Source organism: Ranitomeya variabilis, chromosome 4, assembly GCF_051348905.1.
Source record: "Ranitomeya variabilis isolate aRanVar5 chromosome 4, aRanVar5.hap1, whole genome shotgun sequence".
NCBI lineage: Eukaryota > Metazoa > Chordata > Amphibia > Anura > Dendrobatidae > Ranitomeya > Ranitomeya variabilis.
Window position 1 is genome coordinate 116,543,614 of NC_135235.1, and position 17,418 is coordinate 116,561,031.

At 39.8% G+C, this 17,418-nt stretch overlaps 1 protein-coding gene across 2 annotated transcripts in view; it reads left to right on the forward strand.

The window, feature by feature from the left end:
- The window catches only part of SCD (stearoyl-CoA desaturase), a 45,325-nt gene that overhangs the window by 20,330 nt on the left and 7,577 nt on the right, over window positions 1-17,418 (forward strand). For both annotated transcript variants that reach the window (XM_077259156.1, XM_077259157.1), the window contains exons 2-5: window positions 2,771-3,035; window positions 5,679-5,809; window positions 8,170-8,375; window positions 10,750-10,982. In XM_077259156.1, coding sequence (XP_077115271.1) covers window positions 2,789-3,035; window positions 5,679-5,809; window positions 8,170-8,375; window positions 10,750-10,982 — 817 coding nt within the window. In that variant the 5' untranslated portion in view covers window positions 2,771-2,788. The remainder of the gene's footprint in view (window positions 1-2,770; window positions 3,036-5,678; window positions 5,810-8,169; window positions 8,376-10,749; window positions 10,983-17,418) is intronic.

Here is a 17,418-nt window from a genome sequence, read left to right on the forward strand (position 1 = left end):
GGGCAGATGGACCTTGCGGGCACTGCAAGATTTTAAACCTTTAGAGCGAAATGTGTTAGCAATGGTTTTCTTGGTGACTGTGGTACCAGCTGCCTTGAGATCATTATCAAATTCCCCCGTGTAGCTGTAGGCTGATCTCTCACCTACGTCATGATCAACCCCACAAGGTTGTGATACCCCACAAGGTGAAATTTTGTATGGTGCCCCAGATTGATGTCGATTGACAGTCATTTTGTATTTCTTCCATTTTCTAAGTATTGCACCACCAGTTGTCTCCTTCTCGCCCAGGGTCTTACATATGGTTTTGTAGCCCATTCCTGCTTTGTGTCCCTGACATCCTTAGAAAGCTCTTTGGTATTTCCCATGTTGTAGAGGTTAGAGTCTGATTGATTAATTGAGTCTATGGACAGGAGTCTTATAAAGGTGACTATGTAAGACAGCTGTCTTTAATGCAGCTAACGCATTGATTAGGAGCATCTAACTGGTCTGTAGGAGCCAGAACTCTTAATGGTTGCTAGGGGATCATATAATTATATAATTTATAAAATGTGATTTTCTGGATTTTATTTTTGATTTTCTATCTCTCAATGTTAAAATTAACCTACCCTTAAATCTATAGACTGTTCATGTCTTTGTCAGTGGGCAAACTTACAAAATCAGCATGGGATCAAATAATTATTTCCATATATATATATTATATATATATATATACACTCACTGGCCACTTTATTAGGTACACCATGCTAGTAACGGGTTGGACCCCCTTTTGCCTTCAGAACTGCCTCAATTCTTCGTGGCATAGATTCAACAAGGTGCTGGAAGCATTCCTCAGAGATTTTGGTCCATATTGACATGATGGCATCACACAGTTGCCGCAGATTTGTCCCACCACCAGCCTGAACCGTTGATACAAGGCAGGATGGATCCATGCTTTCATGTTGTTTACGCCAAATTCTGACCCTACCATCCAAATGTCGCAGCAGAAATCGAGACTCATCAGACCAAGCAACGTTTTTCCAATCTTCTACTGTCCAATTTCGATGAGCTTGTGCAAATTGTAGCCTCAGTTTCCTGTTCTTAGCTGAAAGGAGTGGTACCCGGTGTGGTCTTCTGCTGCTGTAGCCCATCTGCCTCAAAGTTCGACGCACTGTGCGTTCAGAGATGCTCTTAGGCCTACCTTGGTTGTAACGGGTGGCGATTTGAGTCACTGTTGCCTTTCTATCAGCTCGAACCAGTCTGCCCATTCTCCTCTGACCTCTGGCATCAACAAGGCATTTCCGCCCACAGAACTGCCGCTCACTGGATTTTTTTTCTTTTTCGGACCATTCTCTGTAAACCCTAGAGATGGTTGTGCGTGAAAATCCCAGTAGATCATCAGTTTCTGAAATACTCAGACCAGCCCTTCTGGCACCAACAACCATGCCACGTTCAAAGGCACTCAAATCACCTTTCTTCCCCATACTGATGCTCGGTTTGAACTGCAGGAGATTGTCTTGACCATGTCTACATGCCTAAATGCACTGAGTTGCCGCCATGTGATTGGCTGATTAGAAATTAAGTGTTAACAAGAAGTTGGACAGGTGTACCTAATAAAGTGGCCAGTGAGTGTATATATACACAGCATATCACAAAAGTGAGTGCACCTCTCACATTTTTGTAAATATTTAATATCTTTTCATGGGACAGCGCTAAAGATATGGCACTTTGATACAATGTAAAGTAGTCAGTGTACAGCTTGTATAACAGTGTAAATTTTGTGTGCCCTCTAAATAACTCAACATACAGCCATTAATGTCTAAATCGCTGCCAACAAAGGTGAGTACAGCCCAAAGTTAAAATGGCCAAATTGTGCCCAATTAGCCATTTGCCCTCTTCGGTGTCATGTGGGTCAATAATGTTGCAAGGTCTTAGGTGTGAATGGGGAACAGGTGTGGTAAATGAGTTTTTCACACTCTTTCATAACTGGAAATAACTGGAAAGGAACCGAGAATCTGAAAAAAAGAATTGTTCCCTTCACTTATCCACAGTTATTGGAGAGAAAAAAGGCACTTTGTTTTAGATAATAAAAGAAAAAACAAATGTATGTGTCAATAAAATAATAGCACAGTAATAGTAAAGCTGAGTGCCTGGCCCCTGTACACTGAGGTTATAGGGCCCCAAGTACAGAGCCTATAACCTCTGTGATTCGGCATATGTAATGAAAAAAACATCTGTAGTAGCATGCAGAGGAAATGTAAAGGGCTCATGTACCTCTTTTAGTGCCCCCTTATGGTTCTGAAGTCATACTGTAACCTTATGCATGAGGTTTAACGTTATGCAAAAAAAAATGCAAACTCACATAGTGATTACAGACATATAGCAACAATTTGATTACTGATGTTTAAGGCTAAGTGCCCACGATCAGGAAATAGCAGCGTTTTGGATGCAGCATATTTTCGCTGTGTCCAAAACGCTGCATTTTAATCACGCAGTTAAATCCACTGCAGATAAGTGACATGCTGCGGCTTGTAAACCCGCACTGCGGGTGAGTTTACGCAGCATTAAATAGAAGCACAGCAGGCATGAGATTTCTATAAACCCCATCCACTGTGCTTCTAATGTAGAACGCAGGTGAGCTTCGTCCAAAACGCTGCTCTCCCTAATAGTGGGCACATACACTAAAAACAATCATAAACATTGTATCTGATCTGACATTGCTATTAAATCTCAAGCATTATCGCTCAATAGAATTTAATCTTTATACCTTTACCTTTTCTGTTTTTATTCTCAGTGTTGATCCACTGTCAGCATGATGTATCGGGGGAGTCAGACTGTGGAAACATATGTTGAAAATCCAAAAGCTAATGGCGAGGATTGTGGATTAAATCGTGAAATGACAGATGACATATTTGACACTACTTATACTGAAAAGAAAGGTCCCAAACCACCCATGAAAATAGTATGGCGAAATGTCATTCTGATGTCCCTGCTACATATAGGAGCATTTTATGGGCTTTGGTTTATACCGGCTGCAAAATTTGCCACTCTTGTTTGGGGTAAGACACTTTTCTACTTCGTTTTTTTAATTTCTATTTTCTCCTATGAAGTTCATTGAAACGCCATTGTTTCATAGCTACAGTAGGATCATTGTCAAAAGACTTTGAGTATTGACAAAAAGTGAATCTAATAGCTATTAATGTATCATTATTATGTTACTTTTGACAAAAATGTAATCCAAAGCAGTTTTCTGGATTAGAAAACTAGGTCTGATCTTTTTTCCAGGAAGCAGCATCACTCTGTTCCTTGAAGCTCAACCCACTGCTATGTAGACCTCATAGTGTAAAGTGCATACCCTTTATATTTTGTCCACTTTGGATCATTCAATTGTGAAAAGAGTATGAGTATCAGATATTGGGTTGAATTTTCAGTCTTTACTTGCTACAATATTTACAAAAAAACTGACCAGCACCTCTAAACAGAATAAAACAAGTGTGCACATGTGCAATCTATTATAACTGAACAAGAGAATACAGCCGCACTCTGTAAGTGTCTTAGTGCTTACACAGTGCTGCTGTATTCTTATGCGGCAATATTTATTAGACTTCCTGGCACTTTAACATAGCAGTCTATAGTGAGATTATTAAATTAAGCTGTGTTTACATGAGCATAGTGGCTTTTATTTCTAATCGAAGAATCAACCCTGTACCTGATCTGTCACACAACTGATACCAATGGCACTCAAAAGATTTTATTGATTAAAAATGGGATTTAGCTACTTCTGCCAAGGTATTTGGAGTTTTCACAGGTTTGAAAAGATCGGTAGAATTCCAGGTTATATTATCAGGAAACTCAATGCATATTAGCTAAATAAAAATTCTCTTTTAGAGTACTAGTGTTTACTGTTCTTTTGTCTTCTCCTAAAAGTTTATTGACTAGTTGTATACTCTATTCATTTTAATAACAAGCGCTCAGCACGTGTCATGTGACTTGTTTTGCCTTATTAAGCATCTAGAAAATTTGAGTAAATTTAATTAGTGTTGACAGCAAGTATCTCATTATAACTTGAGTTCAAGTGGAAACAAGTAATTTGATTTTTCTAGCATGCAGTTGATGCTTTTATAAAACAGTCCCATTTGTATCTACTAAATCTTTTGTGGTATGTAGGGGGCTTAGAAGTATTTTTCAGGCAGAATAAAACGGATTTTAAAATATATATTCCTTATAGAGAAGCATTGATTTTTACCACCGCAATGTCAGTTGATTGCATCGTTTGGAACTATTGGTTATTTACGCTGATAAAAAAAAGCATAATAAAGTGTTCATTATTGTTTATTAAGTAGACTCTGGCCCAGATTCAGGGAAGGAAAATCAACATCCATTCTAAGCGAAGATGAAAAGATTATTATTCTAGCAAATAATGATAGAAATCTTGGTTAAAGTCAAGGGTCATTGTTTCCATAAGTGAGCACAAAAATATTAACTGAGATTCAAAAAAAAGAGTGCAACAAAGGTATATATACTGCAGAGTTGATGCAGCCTATGTGGCTGTTATGGAACCCATGAAGAATGGGAGTCAGATGTCAGACTAAGCGGTATTAACTTGTGCAAAACTACCCTTCTGCTCAAGGTCTGGTCAAATGGATGTGTCTTTGAAGGAATGAAGGTAGAACAATGTCCAATCTATCTTGTCTAAATTTATTACAAGGAGTAGTGAATTTTGTGCACCATTCTTCTGTACATGCCTCTGCTGTTGCAGTCACTGAATAGGACTATTTGGGCAGTTCACAAATAATACTCATGTAGCCCCTATTAAAATATAGATTTATTTTTAAGCCTTTATACAAAACTCTACTGTGTTCTACTACCTGTCGATGCATTTACTTAAGTAAAAAAAAAAATTCAAATAGCTGGATTAAAGAAGCATTTTTTTAAAAGCCAAGTTATGAAAGACCCTATAAATATGAATTTAATAAGACCATATAAAATTTAACAAATGACCACAAGGTCATATGGTCATTGTCCACAAAGAGCTAACTGATTGTATTATCGTGGTATTCTGGTATCTCAATTGTTCAATGCATTATCCTGCTAACTCAGTTATTCAGCTCTTCCTATTTTGATGAGAAAGCAGTTCTGTTTAGCTGGGAAACATGTACAAACCTTATGTCAGCCTAATAGTTGTCCTAAATATCTTTATTTTTTGCTTATGCATTTTTTTGTTTGGACAAAGTAGGTAAAAATTGTTTTCTCCTTACAATATGTGGGTTTCTTTCTTTTTAATGTGAAGAAAATAATATAATTTTGCAGGTTTCCAGATCTCTAAACCTATTTTAAGTACAAATAACCCTTGGGGAAAATGCTTCTTGATGATGAAACCCAAAAAACATTAAAAAATGCTCTAATCTTGCAAAATGTAACTAGCTAAATTATAAAACTATGGCTTCTTTACTCTGTAAATAGCGCCATACCCGTCTTTGTGGTATAGCAGTTCAGTTGTGTTCATTTCAATGTGGTTGATCAGCAACACCAGACAGGACCCATAAATAAAAGTAGCACAGTTTATAGAAGAAAGTAGCCACTTTTGTCAAATCTTAGATTTCCTATTTAACTGACTTGGAACTGAAGTTTATCATCAAATTCTGTTTCACATATTGCCTACCCTATGTTCTTGCCAGTAATTAATCTAATTATACCCACAGCTGTCTTATGTTTCATGTTGAGTGCCCTGGGAGTGACTGCTGGTGCCCATCGCCTCTGGAGCCATCGATCCTTTAAAGCCAAGCTGCCTCTAAGAATATTTCTGGCAGTTTCCAACACTATGGCATTTCAGGTAGATATTTTCTTAGCTCCTTAATAAACCAGTAAAGGTATAGACCACATATAAGGTAACTAAAGAACCCACAGCAGTAAATTATTCCTCCTATTTACTAGAGATTACAATTCATCTACTATATAACAAGCCCCTTCTGAGCTAAACTTTGCTTACGGTAAACTGTCAAATTTTATGCAGCAATAAGTGTGAATTTCATAACTTTCCTCACTGGACGAATTGGATTTCAATCTATCCAATTGCATATGCTTCCCTGAGAAAAGTGGCACCCTGTGTACCTTGCAGCCAATAATCTTCCTTCCTCCATAGAAATGACATGCCTCTTAGGCCGAGTATCATGACGTACTGTAGTTTGTCAGAGCAGTCTTGCTATTATGGACTTTTATCTGTGGTCAGATTAAACAGGTATTACCATCTGAAATATTTAGTGCAGTGTCACCATGTTAATATACTCTCCAATTGCCATCTTCTCCGGTTTCCAGCACCATTCTGCTCTTCTGCTCCTCTTTTGAGTCCTGTGATGGCAATTCAAGACTCTCCAGATCACACTGCGATCTATGTGTGAGCTGGAATTCTCTTTTACAATGTAAGACTATAGAGCATCTGTCACGCCGCTGCAATGCAGGTAATTGCAAGCTCCACTAGGTGGCAAGAGTGGAGTGAGGACTGCACACAGCAGGACCAGACCTGCAATGCAGCGGTGAGGCCACCACCAATAGTCAAAACAAGCTGGGTCGACATAAGACTGTAGCGCAGTACAAAGGCAATGAGCAAACACAGAGTCAATAACAAGCCAAATGGTTCAGTACTAGTGATGAGCGAATATACTTGTTACTCGAGATTTCCTGAGCACACTCGGGTGTCCTCCGAGTATTTTTTAGTGCTCAGAGTTTTAGTTTTCATCGCCGCAGCTGAATGATTTACATGTTAGCCAGCATAAGTACATGTGGGGGTTGCCTGGTTGCTAGGGTATCCCCACATGTAATTAAGCAGGCTAAGAGACTTAAATCATTCAGCTGAGGTGAGGAAAACTAAATCTCCAAGCACTAAAAAATACTCGGAGGTCATCCGATCGTGCTTGGGAAATCTCGAGTAACGAGTATATTCGCTCATCACTATTCAGTACCAGTCAGAAGCAGATATGCCAAAGACAAAACAACAGGTCAGGGTCCAAGCCGAGTCAAAACCAGTCAGGCAATACACGAAAGGGGAACAGAGTCAGAAAGGGAAGATGGGATAAACAGACACGGGTTCAGTTAGCAAGCAGCAGGACAAATCAAGGCAAAAGGTGTCAGCTACTCATGCCGTAGGCAGAAACTATAACTGACATGGTCTGCAGGACACAGCGGAGATAAATTGCAAACCTGAGACCAGACTGAGGCTGAGAAAGTCAACCCTTATCATGACCAGACCGGAAAAATTGGAAGACAGGACTCAAAACCCGGTCTGGATCATGACAGCATCATTCTGACCATGCCACCCCCCCCCACTTCACAATGACCATTACACAGGCTTATAGGGTCTGAGTTTATTCATTACTGCTAATGTACACGTGAATTTCTTGAAAAAAACAACCAGGAAGTTAGTATCTAAAAAAGCCCTAGTGGCCAGTGTGACTATTGAAAAATAATATATTTTTTTTAATTCAGATTGTGAGCTACAAAAAAATTCCCAAAACGAAAAAAAAATGCATTTAACAAGAAAACCCGATTAAAACAATAGTTTTCTGATTATACATTCCCTTAGAATACAACCTACCATCGACTTTCAGCCTATATAAGACGTAAACAACTTCAGTTATAATAATTACTTTCTACAAGGCAATGAAAGCAATTATTGAATTTTTATAATACATATAATTTAGTTGTTTATGTTACTATTTTAGCCCCTGTACCCGAGGTGCTTCAAGGGACTTGGCTTTGTTGATTAAAAGACAGATACACATAATTGTTCTATGGAGGTAAAAAGTGTTATAGTTATATAATTTCAGGCTGTATTAATATTCACTCAATTGTTAGTGATCCGCTAACAAAATGATGTCCAATATCTTAAGAATTTTTTGTTATTGTTATGTTTATGTGATATGTTACCTTGTGCACCTGGTTTACAGCTGGTAAGAAATGACAACATGATCGTGTGCTCAGAAAGAGCCCAGCCTGACATGCCAGTGAACGTAATAACCCTAAAGTTTTAGCCTCAGCACTAGTAAAAGGATGGAGTGAAGAGTCCTTAGAATGGCACAGTATTGCCACCAGTCTGGGATCTCAATAAACTAGTTTAAAGAGACCTAAAGTATATCAGTCTTCCTATTTACAATGAGCATTAGTTAATGTATTTCTTTTTAATTTCCTTTGTTCTAGAATGACATATATGAATGGGCCAGAGACCACCGTGCACATCACAAGTATTCTGAAACTGATGCAGACCCACATAACGCAATGAGAGGTTTCTTCTTTGCCCACATTGGTTGGCTGCTAGTGAGGAAACACCCAGATGTACTAGAAAAAGGCAAGAAGCTTGATTTAAGTGATCTCCATGCAGATAAAGTGGTGATGTTCCAGAGGAGGTAAGATATCCGAAGCCAGCATAGACATTGGTGCTTTGTGCAAAACACAGTGTATTGTATATAAAATAGTTCAATACCTGACCTTATGTAGCTCACAGGTTTCCAAGTATAGAGTCATATGGAGGTTATTTCTTACACATTTCCTTATGGTAGATAAAATCATAACATGCTATATGTACAGTGCGTTGCTTCTAGTAGAAATAAAGAGCCTTTTCATACAGCACTTGGAAGAGTACACAATACACAGAGGCCTTCAAGGGGTACTACAGGGAGCTAAAACATTTTTGCACTGTTCTTGCCCTCATAAACTATAAAGATGAAATGCCCAGTGCAGTTCTATTATCTTTATAACACTTGTAACTCAGTGTGACAGGAGCTGCTCCTCACTGCTCCCTGCTCCCGTCTGAAACAATACGTCACACAGCAGCATGAGAACAAGGGACATGGCCATGCCCCCTGTTCTCTTCAGAGAAACAGCTATTATCTGGAGACTGGCTGATATTAACAGCATGGAGCTACACAACGCTGTAAAATCCCAGACAGTGGGGTGACCAGTGAAGAACAGCTGATGTTACACCAGCCCCCCGATGTCTGCAGTCTGAGGGGAAAGGGCATGGCAGGGACATGGCATGCTCCCTGCTAGTAGCCCTGCAGTGAAGTAGACATCAATGGGCTGGCTACTACTAAAAGCCGAGGGGGAAGGCCAGACCCACTTATCCCGTGCTGCGGTGAAGGAGACATCAAGGGATTGGCTGCTGCTACTAAAAGCCAGGAGCAGGCCATGCTCTCGCCATGCCCCCTCTTCTCAGTCTGGCGGTTACTCAAAGTGGGAAGCTTCACACTGCTGTGTGACGTATTGTTCTAGATAGGAGGGGGTAACAGTGAGTAGCAGCTCCTGTCACACTGAATTACAAGTGTTATAAAGATAACAGAACTGTACTGGGCATCTCATCTTTATGGTTTATGAGGCAGGGATAGAACAATTTTTATCTCACCAGAGTACCCCTTTAAGGCTTATAGTATTAGGATACCATATAACCACAATGCACCAAACAGAGCTATGCGCAAGAAGCCTCAAGTACCCCTATGATTTGGGGGAGAGAAGGACTATGTAATTTGAAGGAGGTTTCTGGCACAAACTTTCTTCTCTCTCCCCATTAAAAACACATGAACACTCATCCAGGTGTATGAGCATGGAAAAATATTGATAGCGTCCCATTCACCAGATAAGGTCTAAAAAAAGTATACTTTTTTAATTAAAACCATGGCCAATGATTGGCATATGTCATTGATTAACTATATAGTATCATAGGTTAGTGATCGTCTACAGCATTTAACTATCCGCCTCCAGTAGGCGTACATTCCATTAAAAAGTGCACAGCAGAGCGCATGTTCGCTCTGCCATCACCATTGCAGTCTATTGGCAAAGTCAACGTATGCATCCAGACCCTGTTTTGCGGGGATTTCGGACGTATGCCGTTATAGGGACACAGAACGCAATGTGAAAGCACCCTAATCCTTTTGCATAACCAGAGGGCCAAATCCTTCTGTAAAAGTTTCTGACTCAGTGGCTACATCAGAATGGAGTCCCTTGGGCTCAAGACTCCCCATACATATTAGACTAATATTGGTCGCACCTGTCCATTTCAAAAAGTTTAGATGCTACTCTAATATGTTTAGGGGCACCGGCTAAATTGTTGTGAGAGATGTCGATCCAGAATGTCTGATTTTGGACTACCAATTGCTATGTTCTCCCAGAGATAAGCAGCTGGTTCTTTTTCATAGACAACACAGTTGCGAGCTCCTGTAAATGGAAGGTATGGCAGAGATGGCTGTCGGCTGAAGGACTGGCCATCTAATGTGTATGAGGTCCTTCAGTTGCAGCCAGTTAGCGCAGCTAAAAGATTAATGGCCTTAAATAATGTACATTTTGAACTTTTTCTCCCTTAATATTGCCAATAATATGTGTATATTGTTGTAATCTGAAATTATTTTCTGAGGCAGCATGTGCTTATAGCCCCCTAAAAGCTTGAGCAAAATAAAAAAATCTGAGAAGATTCTCAGAATGAATTCTTGCTGAGCAGACCTGTAAAGTGTTCCAAAGTTCTGCATCCACCTGAACACGAACATTGTTCTGCTGTCACACTTAACTGGATAGCTTGAACATAAATAGTCTAGCAGCAAAACAATTATAGAGTAGTATTTATACCAAAGTCTTCTTTTATCATCTCAATTTTCCCAAAAGAATAAAGGTGTCTTATATATAGACAATTAAAACCAAATCTGCTGTTCTGCACGATTTAATATAGTATTTAAAATTTAATATTTAAAATAGTGCAGTTATTAATCATATTATTTCTGTTCTTTCCATTAGACACTACAAGAAATTGATCCTGCTGATGTGCTTCGTATTTCCCACTGTGGTTCCTTGGTATTTCTGGGGTGAATCACTATACACAGCGTTTTATGTTCCCTGCCTTTTGCGATATACATTAGTACTAAATGCAACATGGCTGGTGAACAGTGCGGCTCATATGTATGGAAACCGGCCATATGACAAGAACATTAACCCCAGAGAAAACAGATTTGTTGCACTGGGAGCCATTGGTAAGTTTCGTATGTTACTCAGACTTTGTATGTTTTATCAGCAATATTTAATGGTATGAGCTAAGTATTTGAAAACAATAAATCTTAATGTATCTGGCAAAATACAGACAATTTACCTTGCAGTAAGGGGGATTCTTATACTACAATTACCATGGTTATCAGGAAATTGGTGGAAAATGAGTTTTAAGCCCCCCATATACATGAAACTAATGTCAGTCCAAACAATTGTCATTAGTCTAAGGGTACTGTCACACTCTGCAACTTTCCAACGATCACGACCAGCGATACGACCTGGCCGTGATCGTTGGAAAGTCGTTGTGTGGTCGCTGGAGAGCTGTCACACAGACCGCTCTCCAGCGACCAACGATGCCGAAGTCCCCGGGTAACCAGGGTAAACATCGGGTTACTAAGCGCAGGGCTGCGCTTAGTAACCCGATGTTTACCGTGGTTACCAGCGTAAAAGTAAAAAAAAAAAAAACAGTACATACTCACATTCCGGTGTCCTTCAGGTCCCTTGCCGTCTGCTTCCCGCACTGACTGAGTGCCGCCGTAAAAGTGAAAGCAGATCACAGCGGTGACGTCACCACTGTGCTCTGTACTGCCTTACGGCCGGAAGTCAGTCAGAGCGGGAAGCAGACGGCAAGGGACCTGACGGACACCGGAATGTGAGTATGTACGGTTTGGTTTTTTTTTACTTTTACGCTGGTAACCACGGTAAACATCGGGTTACTAAGCGCGGCCCTGTGCTTAGTAACCCGATGTTTACCCTGGTTACAAGCGAACGCATCGCTGGATCGCTGTCACACACAACGATCCAGCGATGACAGCGGGAGATCCAGCGACGAAAGAAAGTTCCAAACGATCTGCTACGACGTACGATTCTCAGCAGGGTCCCTGATCGCTGCTGCGTGTCAGACACAGCGATACTGTATGGATATCGCTGGAACGTCACGGATCGTACCGTCGTAGCGATCAAAGTGCCACTGTGTGACAGTACCCTAATGTGCATGGGAGCCCTGGACATTTGATTGTTGAGGAAGTGAAGGATCCAGCATGCCTAATTTCGGACTGCTGATCCTTTTGAACTCCCTAAGATAAGCCACCACCAAACAAGCCTTGCAGTAGCTCCCTCATTGAGAACACAGGAGCACTCAGCAGAATGAGTGCTCCTGTATATTGGAGAGACAGCTGAGATCGTTGCCAGCCAAAGGATCTGCCAAACTACAGGTCCTTCTCAAAAAATTAGCATATAGTGTTAAATTTCATTATTTACCATAATGTAATGATTACAATTAAACTTTCATATATTATAGATTCATTATCCACCAACTGAAATTTGTCAGGTCTTTTATTGTTTTAATACTGATGATTTTGGCATACAACTCCTGATAACCCAAAAAACCTGTCTCAATAAATTAGCATATTTCACCCGTCCAATCAAATAAAAGTGTTTTTTAATAACAAACAAAAAAACCATCAAATAATAATGTTCAGTTATGCACTCAATACTTGGTCGGGAATCCTTTGGCAGAAATGACTGCTTCAATGCGGCGTGGCATGGAGGCAATCAGCCTGTGACACTGCTGAGATGTTATGGAGGCCCAGGATGCTTCAATAGCGGCCTTAAGCTCATCCAGAGTGTTGGGTCTTGCGTCTCTCAACTTTCTCTTCACAATATCCCACAGATTCTCTATGGGGTTCAGGTCAGGAGAGTTGGCAGGCCAATTGAGCACAGTAATACCATGGTCAGTAAACCATTTACCAGTGGTTTTGGCACTGTGAGCAGGTGCCAGGTCGTGCTGAAAAATGAAATCTTCATCTCCATAAAGCATTTCAGCCGATGGAAGCATGAAGTGCTCCAAAATCTCCTGATAGCTAGCTGCATTGACCCTGCCCTTGATGAAACACAGTGGACCAACACCAGCAGCTGACATGGCACCCCACACCATCACTGACTGTGGGTACTTGACACTGGACTTCAGGCATTTTGGCATTTCCTTCTCCCCAGTCTTCCTCCAGACTCTGGCACCTTGATTTCCGAATGACATGCAAAATTTGCTTTCATCAGAAAAAAGTGCTTGGGACCACTTAGCAACAGTCCAGTGCTGCTTCTCTGTAGCCCAGGTCAGGCGCTTCTGCCGCTGTTTATGGTTCAAAAGTGGCTTTACCTGGGGAATGCGGCACCTGTAGCCCATTTCCTGCACACGCCTGTGCACGGTGGCTCTGGATGTTTCCATACCAGACTCAGTCCACTGCTTCCTCAGGTTCCCCAAGGTCTGGAATCGGTCCTTCTCCACAATCTTCCTCAGGTTCCGGTCACCTCTTCTCGTTGTACAGCGTTTTCTGCCACATTGTTTCCTTCCAACAGACTTACCATTGAGGTGCCTTGATACAGCACTCTGGGAACAGCCTATTTGTTGAGAAATTTCTTTCTGGGTCTTACCCTCTTGCTTGAGGGTGTCAATGATGGCCTTCTTGACATCTGTCAGGTCGCTAGTCTTACCCATGATGGGGGTTTTGAGTAATGAACCAGGCAGGGAGTTTTTAAAAGCCTCAGGTATCTTTTGCATGTGTTTAGAGTTAATTAGTTGATTCAGAAGATTAGGGTAATAGGTCGTTTAGAGAACCTTTTCTTGATATGCTAATTTATTGAGACAGGTTTTTTGGGTTATCAGGAGTTGTATGCCAAAATCATCAGTATTAAAACAATACAAGACCTGACAAATTTCAGTTGGTGGATAATGAATCTATAATATATGAAAGTTTAATTGTAATCATTACATTATGGTAAATAATGAAATTTAACACTATATGCTAATTTTTTGAGAAGGACCTGTATTGTTTGGCTAAAAGCCATCTAATGTCTAAGGGGTTTTTTTACACTGAAGAACTCAATAATCTCTTGAGATTTAAATGGAGCACCCACCTCACAATAAAAACTTCATAATGAGTGTATAATACATAGTTAAAATAACTGGTGGTTTCATTTTTAATCTTTCTGCTAAATTCCTTCTGGTTCACAGTCTACCCTTCATGTATATAAAGTGGCTACCAGCTTTCACTGTGCACAGTGTGCTCTGGAAGTCTGATCCATCTAAGAGCAGAGGCTGGATCTCAGACTTCCAGAGCACACTAACTATAAAGAATATTAGCCATTTTACATAAATTAAGAGAGGACTGGTAACTAGTGGTGCAAAATGTGGGTTTTATGTAGCGCTAGCAAGGTTGAAAAGTCAGCACAGCACACACTTATGGTACTAATATAGTTAGTGAGGTTCTTCTGTAAAGTGACTGTGAACGGTAGCCATGCCGAGCTGTTGCTCCATAATACCCTGGCACTTTACAGGAAACTCCTCACATCCCAGTCCCAATGTGCTAAAATGTGTGGGGTGTATCACACTCACTTGTAGGCTATAAGCCTTCGCCTTCTCCAGGCCTCCATTGTTGCAAATAGGTCAAGGGATTCCCAGTTTGTTTTAACAGCCAAAAGTTTACTGGACAGTTCAAGTTCATCACATCATAACATGCAGTATCAGGCACAACACTTCTTGATTCTTGCTTCCTTAATACAGTACGTATTCAGCATCACTATCCATTCCTCCTGGACTATCCCTACACTTCCTGGTTCCTTCAGCCCTAGAGATTTCCTGTCCAGTCAACATTATAAAATGCTTACCATTTTTTCTTCCCCCTATTTATGATTAATAGCTTTACTAAAAAGTTAATTATACCACTTTTCGAGTGTAATGGTCTCTATTTATTAGTCACAATGAAAGAGAAGTTTTGCTTTAAAATCATATTGTCAGAATATACATCATATAAAGTGTTTATACGGTATACACAAGACTATAGCGGGCAGAGCACCCAGATGACCGCCATAGTGAACTTAGTCCAATATGTCTAATTTTATTGGTCAGAGAGAGTGAGTATATGCTCGATCCCTCTGTTACCTGCTAATTTTATGTGGAAAAAAGGATAGGACATGTTCAGTACTTATTTTGCCCCTACCAACATCAATATCTGGGTCAAGAGGTCCCTGTATACATAAAAGTTATCATATCCAGTAGATAGATGTCAGACAAACTCAATAATTTTGTCAGGACTGGCCTAACATCTAATATTCGCAGTGTCCCAACAAATTTTCAACATGCCCAATCCCTTTGTTCTTATAGTAGGACATAAGCTACATCCAAACACCTCTCCATATTTTTTACTTGTTTGTATTGTTTGGAAAGGGTGAGAAGGAGCTATTGGCCAAACAAGCTTGGTCAGCTATATAAAATGTATGGCTTCCTTGTCAGTCAGTCCCACTGAAAACTGCAAATTTGCTTGACTTTTCTGAAATGTATATGCCAACTAATGGTTTTCTGCTATATAGTATTAGCTCTATGAATTATAAGGTTTTAAGTCTTTTTCTATAAACACCAACATTGCTTATCATATTGGTTAAATGCGGATACTGTGACATTGCTATCAACAAATGATTGCTTCCATGTCTACCGTATGTTGTCATAGCTCTATTAAGAAGACACTAGATTTGTAGTTGTATTTTATTCAATTTGTGACCTGTGTTCCTCGGCCATGTTTACTTCCCATATTATTTGTTCCCTTTGATCTCTCCTGTTACCCTGTAGCATACTAACCACAGCCTGTTGGGTTTTGGCCTTGTGTAAACATTATGCCTCCAATCTATGCTTGATGGTGAAATATCTCTCATTTTAACAGTGACAATTGACAACTAAAGTATCAGAGTGACTGACATTAATACTGCAAAATAAAAATCTGTCTTCATATATTTTATATCACAATTCGTATAAAAGGAGATAATAAAACAATACTGTACATTACTATCTAACTAAAATTGAATTTCAGTTGTTCCATGATCGTGAAACTTGCCATAACTATACCACATACATGTAAGCATTAGCATGTGAAGAAAATACAGGGGAGCTTTTGCCCATAATACATCACGCATTAATGATTAGTCATATAACAATGGTGCAATACCTCCTTCCTGTTTATTAGTCTCATAATTGGAGCCCATCTGTAGCATGAATTATAGTTACACAACCAAGGTCACTTAGAATTGGGGACCTCTTTCCTTTTCTAACATGAGTAAGAACTGTTAAAGTTAAAAACCCTAGGTTTTCAACTCTAGCTTTTATCCGTCTGTGTGTATATCTATCATTATGACCCCTTAGTGACAGAGCCAATTTGGTACTTAATGACCAAGGTAATTTTTACAATTCTGACCACTGTCACTATATGAGGCTATAGCTCTGGAACGCTTCAACGTATCCCACTGATTCTGAGAATGTTTTTTCATGACATATTGTACTTCATGCTAGTGGTAAACTTTCTTTGAATAAACTTGTGTTTATTTATGAAAAAATGAACATTTGTCAAAAGTTTTGAAAATTTTGCAATTTTCAAACTTTTAATTTTTGTACCCCTTACATCAGAGAGTGGTGTCAAACAGAATAGTTAATAAATAACATTTCCCACATGTCAACTTTACATCAGCACAATTTTGGAAACATAATTTTTTTTGTTAGGACGTTATAAGGGTTAAAAGTTGACCAGCGATTTCTCATTTTTCCAACAAAATTTACAAAACCATTTTTTTTATGGACCACCTCACATTTGAAATCAGTTTGGGGGGTCAATATAACAGAAAATACCCAAAAGTGACACCATTCTAAAAACTACACCCCTTAAGCTGTGCAAAACCACACTCAAGAAGTTTATTAACCCTTCAGGTGCTTCACGAGAATTAATGCAATATGGAAGGAAAAAATGAACATTTTTTTTACAAAAATTCACTTTGGAACCAAATTTTTTTTATTTTCACAAGGGTTTCAGGAAAAAATGGACCACAAAATTTGTTGTGCAATTTCTCCTGAGTATGCCAATACACCGTATGTGGGGGAAAGCCACTGTTTGGGCACATAGCAGGGCTCAGAAGGGAGGGAGCACCGTTTGTCTTTTTGAACACAAAATTGGCTGGAATCAATGGTGGGCACCATGTCGTGTTTGGAGACTCCCTGATATACCGAAACAGTGGAACCCCCAATTCTAACTCCAGCCCTAACCCCAACACACCCCTAACACTAATCCCAACTATAACCCTAACCATCACCCTAACCCCAATACACCAGTAACCCTAATCCCAACCCTAACCACAACCCTAACCCTAACACACCCCTAATCCCGACCCTAACCGTAATCCCAACCATAACCACAACCCTAATCCTAACTCTAGCCCAACCCTAACCGTAGCTCTAGCCCCAACCCTATCCCTAATGGAAAAATGGAAATAAATTTTTCTATCTTATTATTTTTACCTAACTAAGGGGGTGATAAAGGGGGGGTTTATTTACTATTTTTTTTATTTTGATCACTGTAATAGGGTCTATCACAGTGATCAAAATGAACT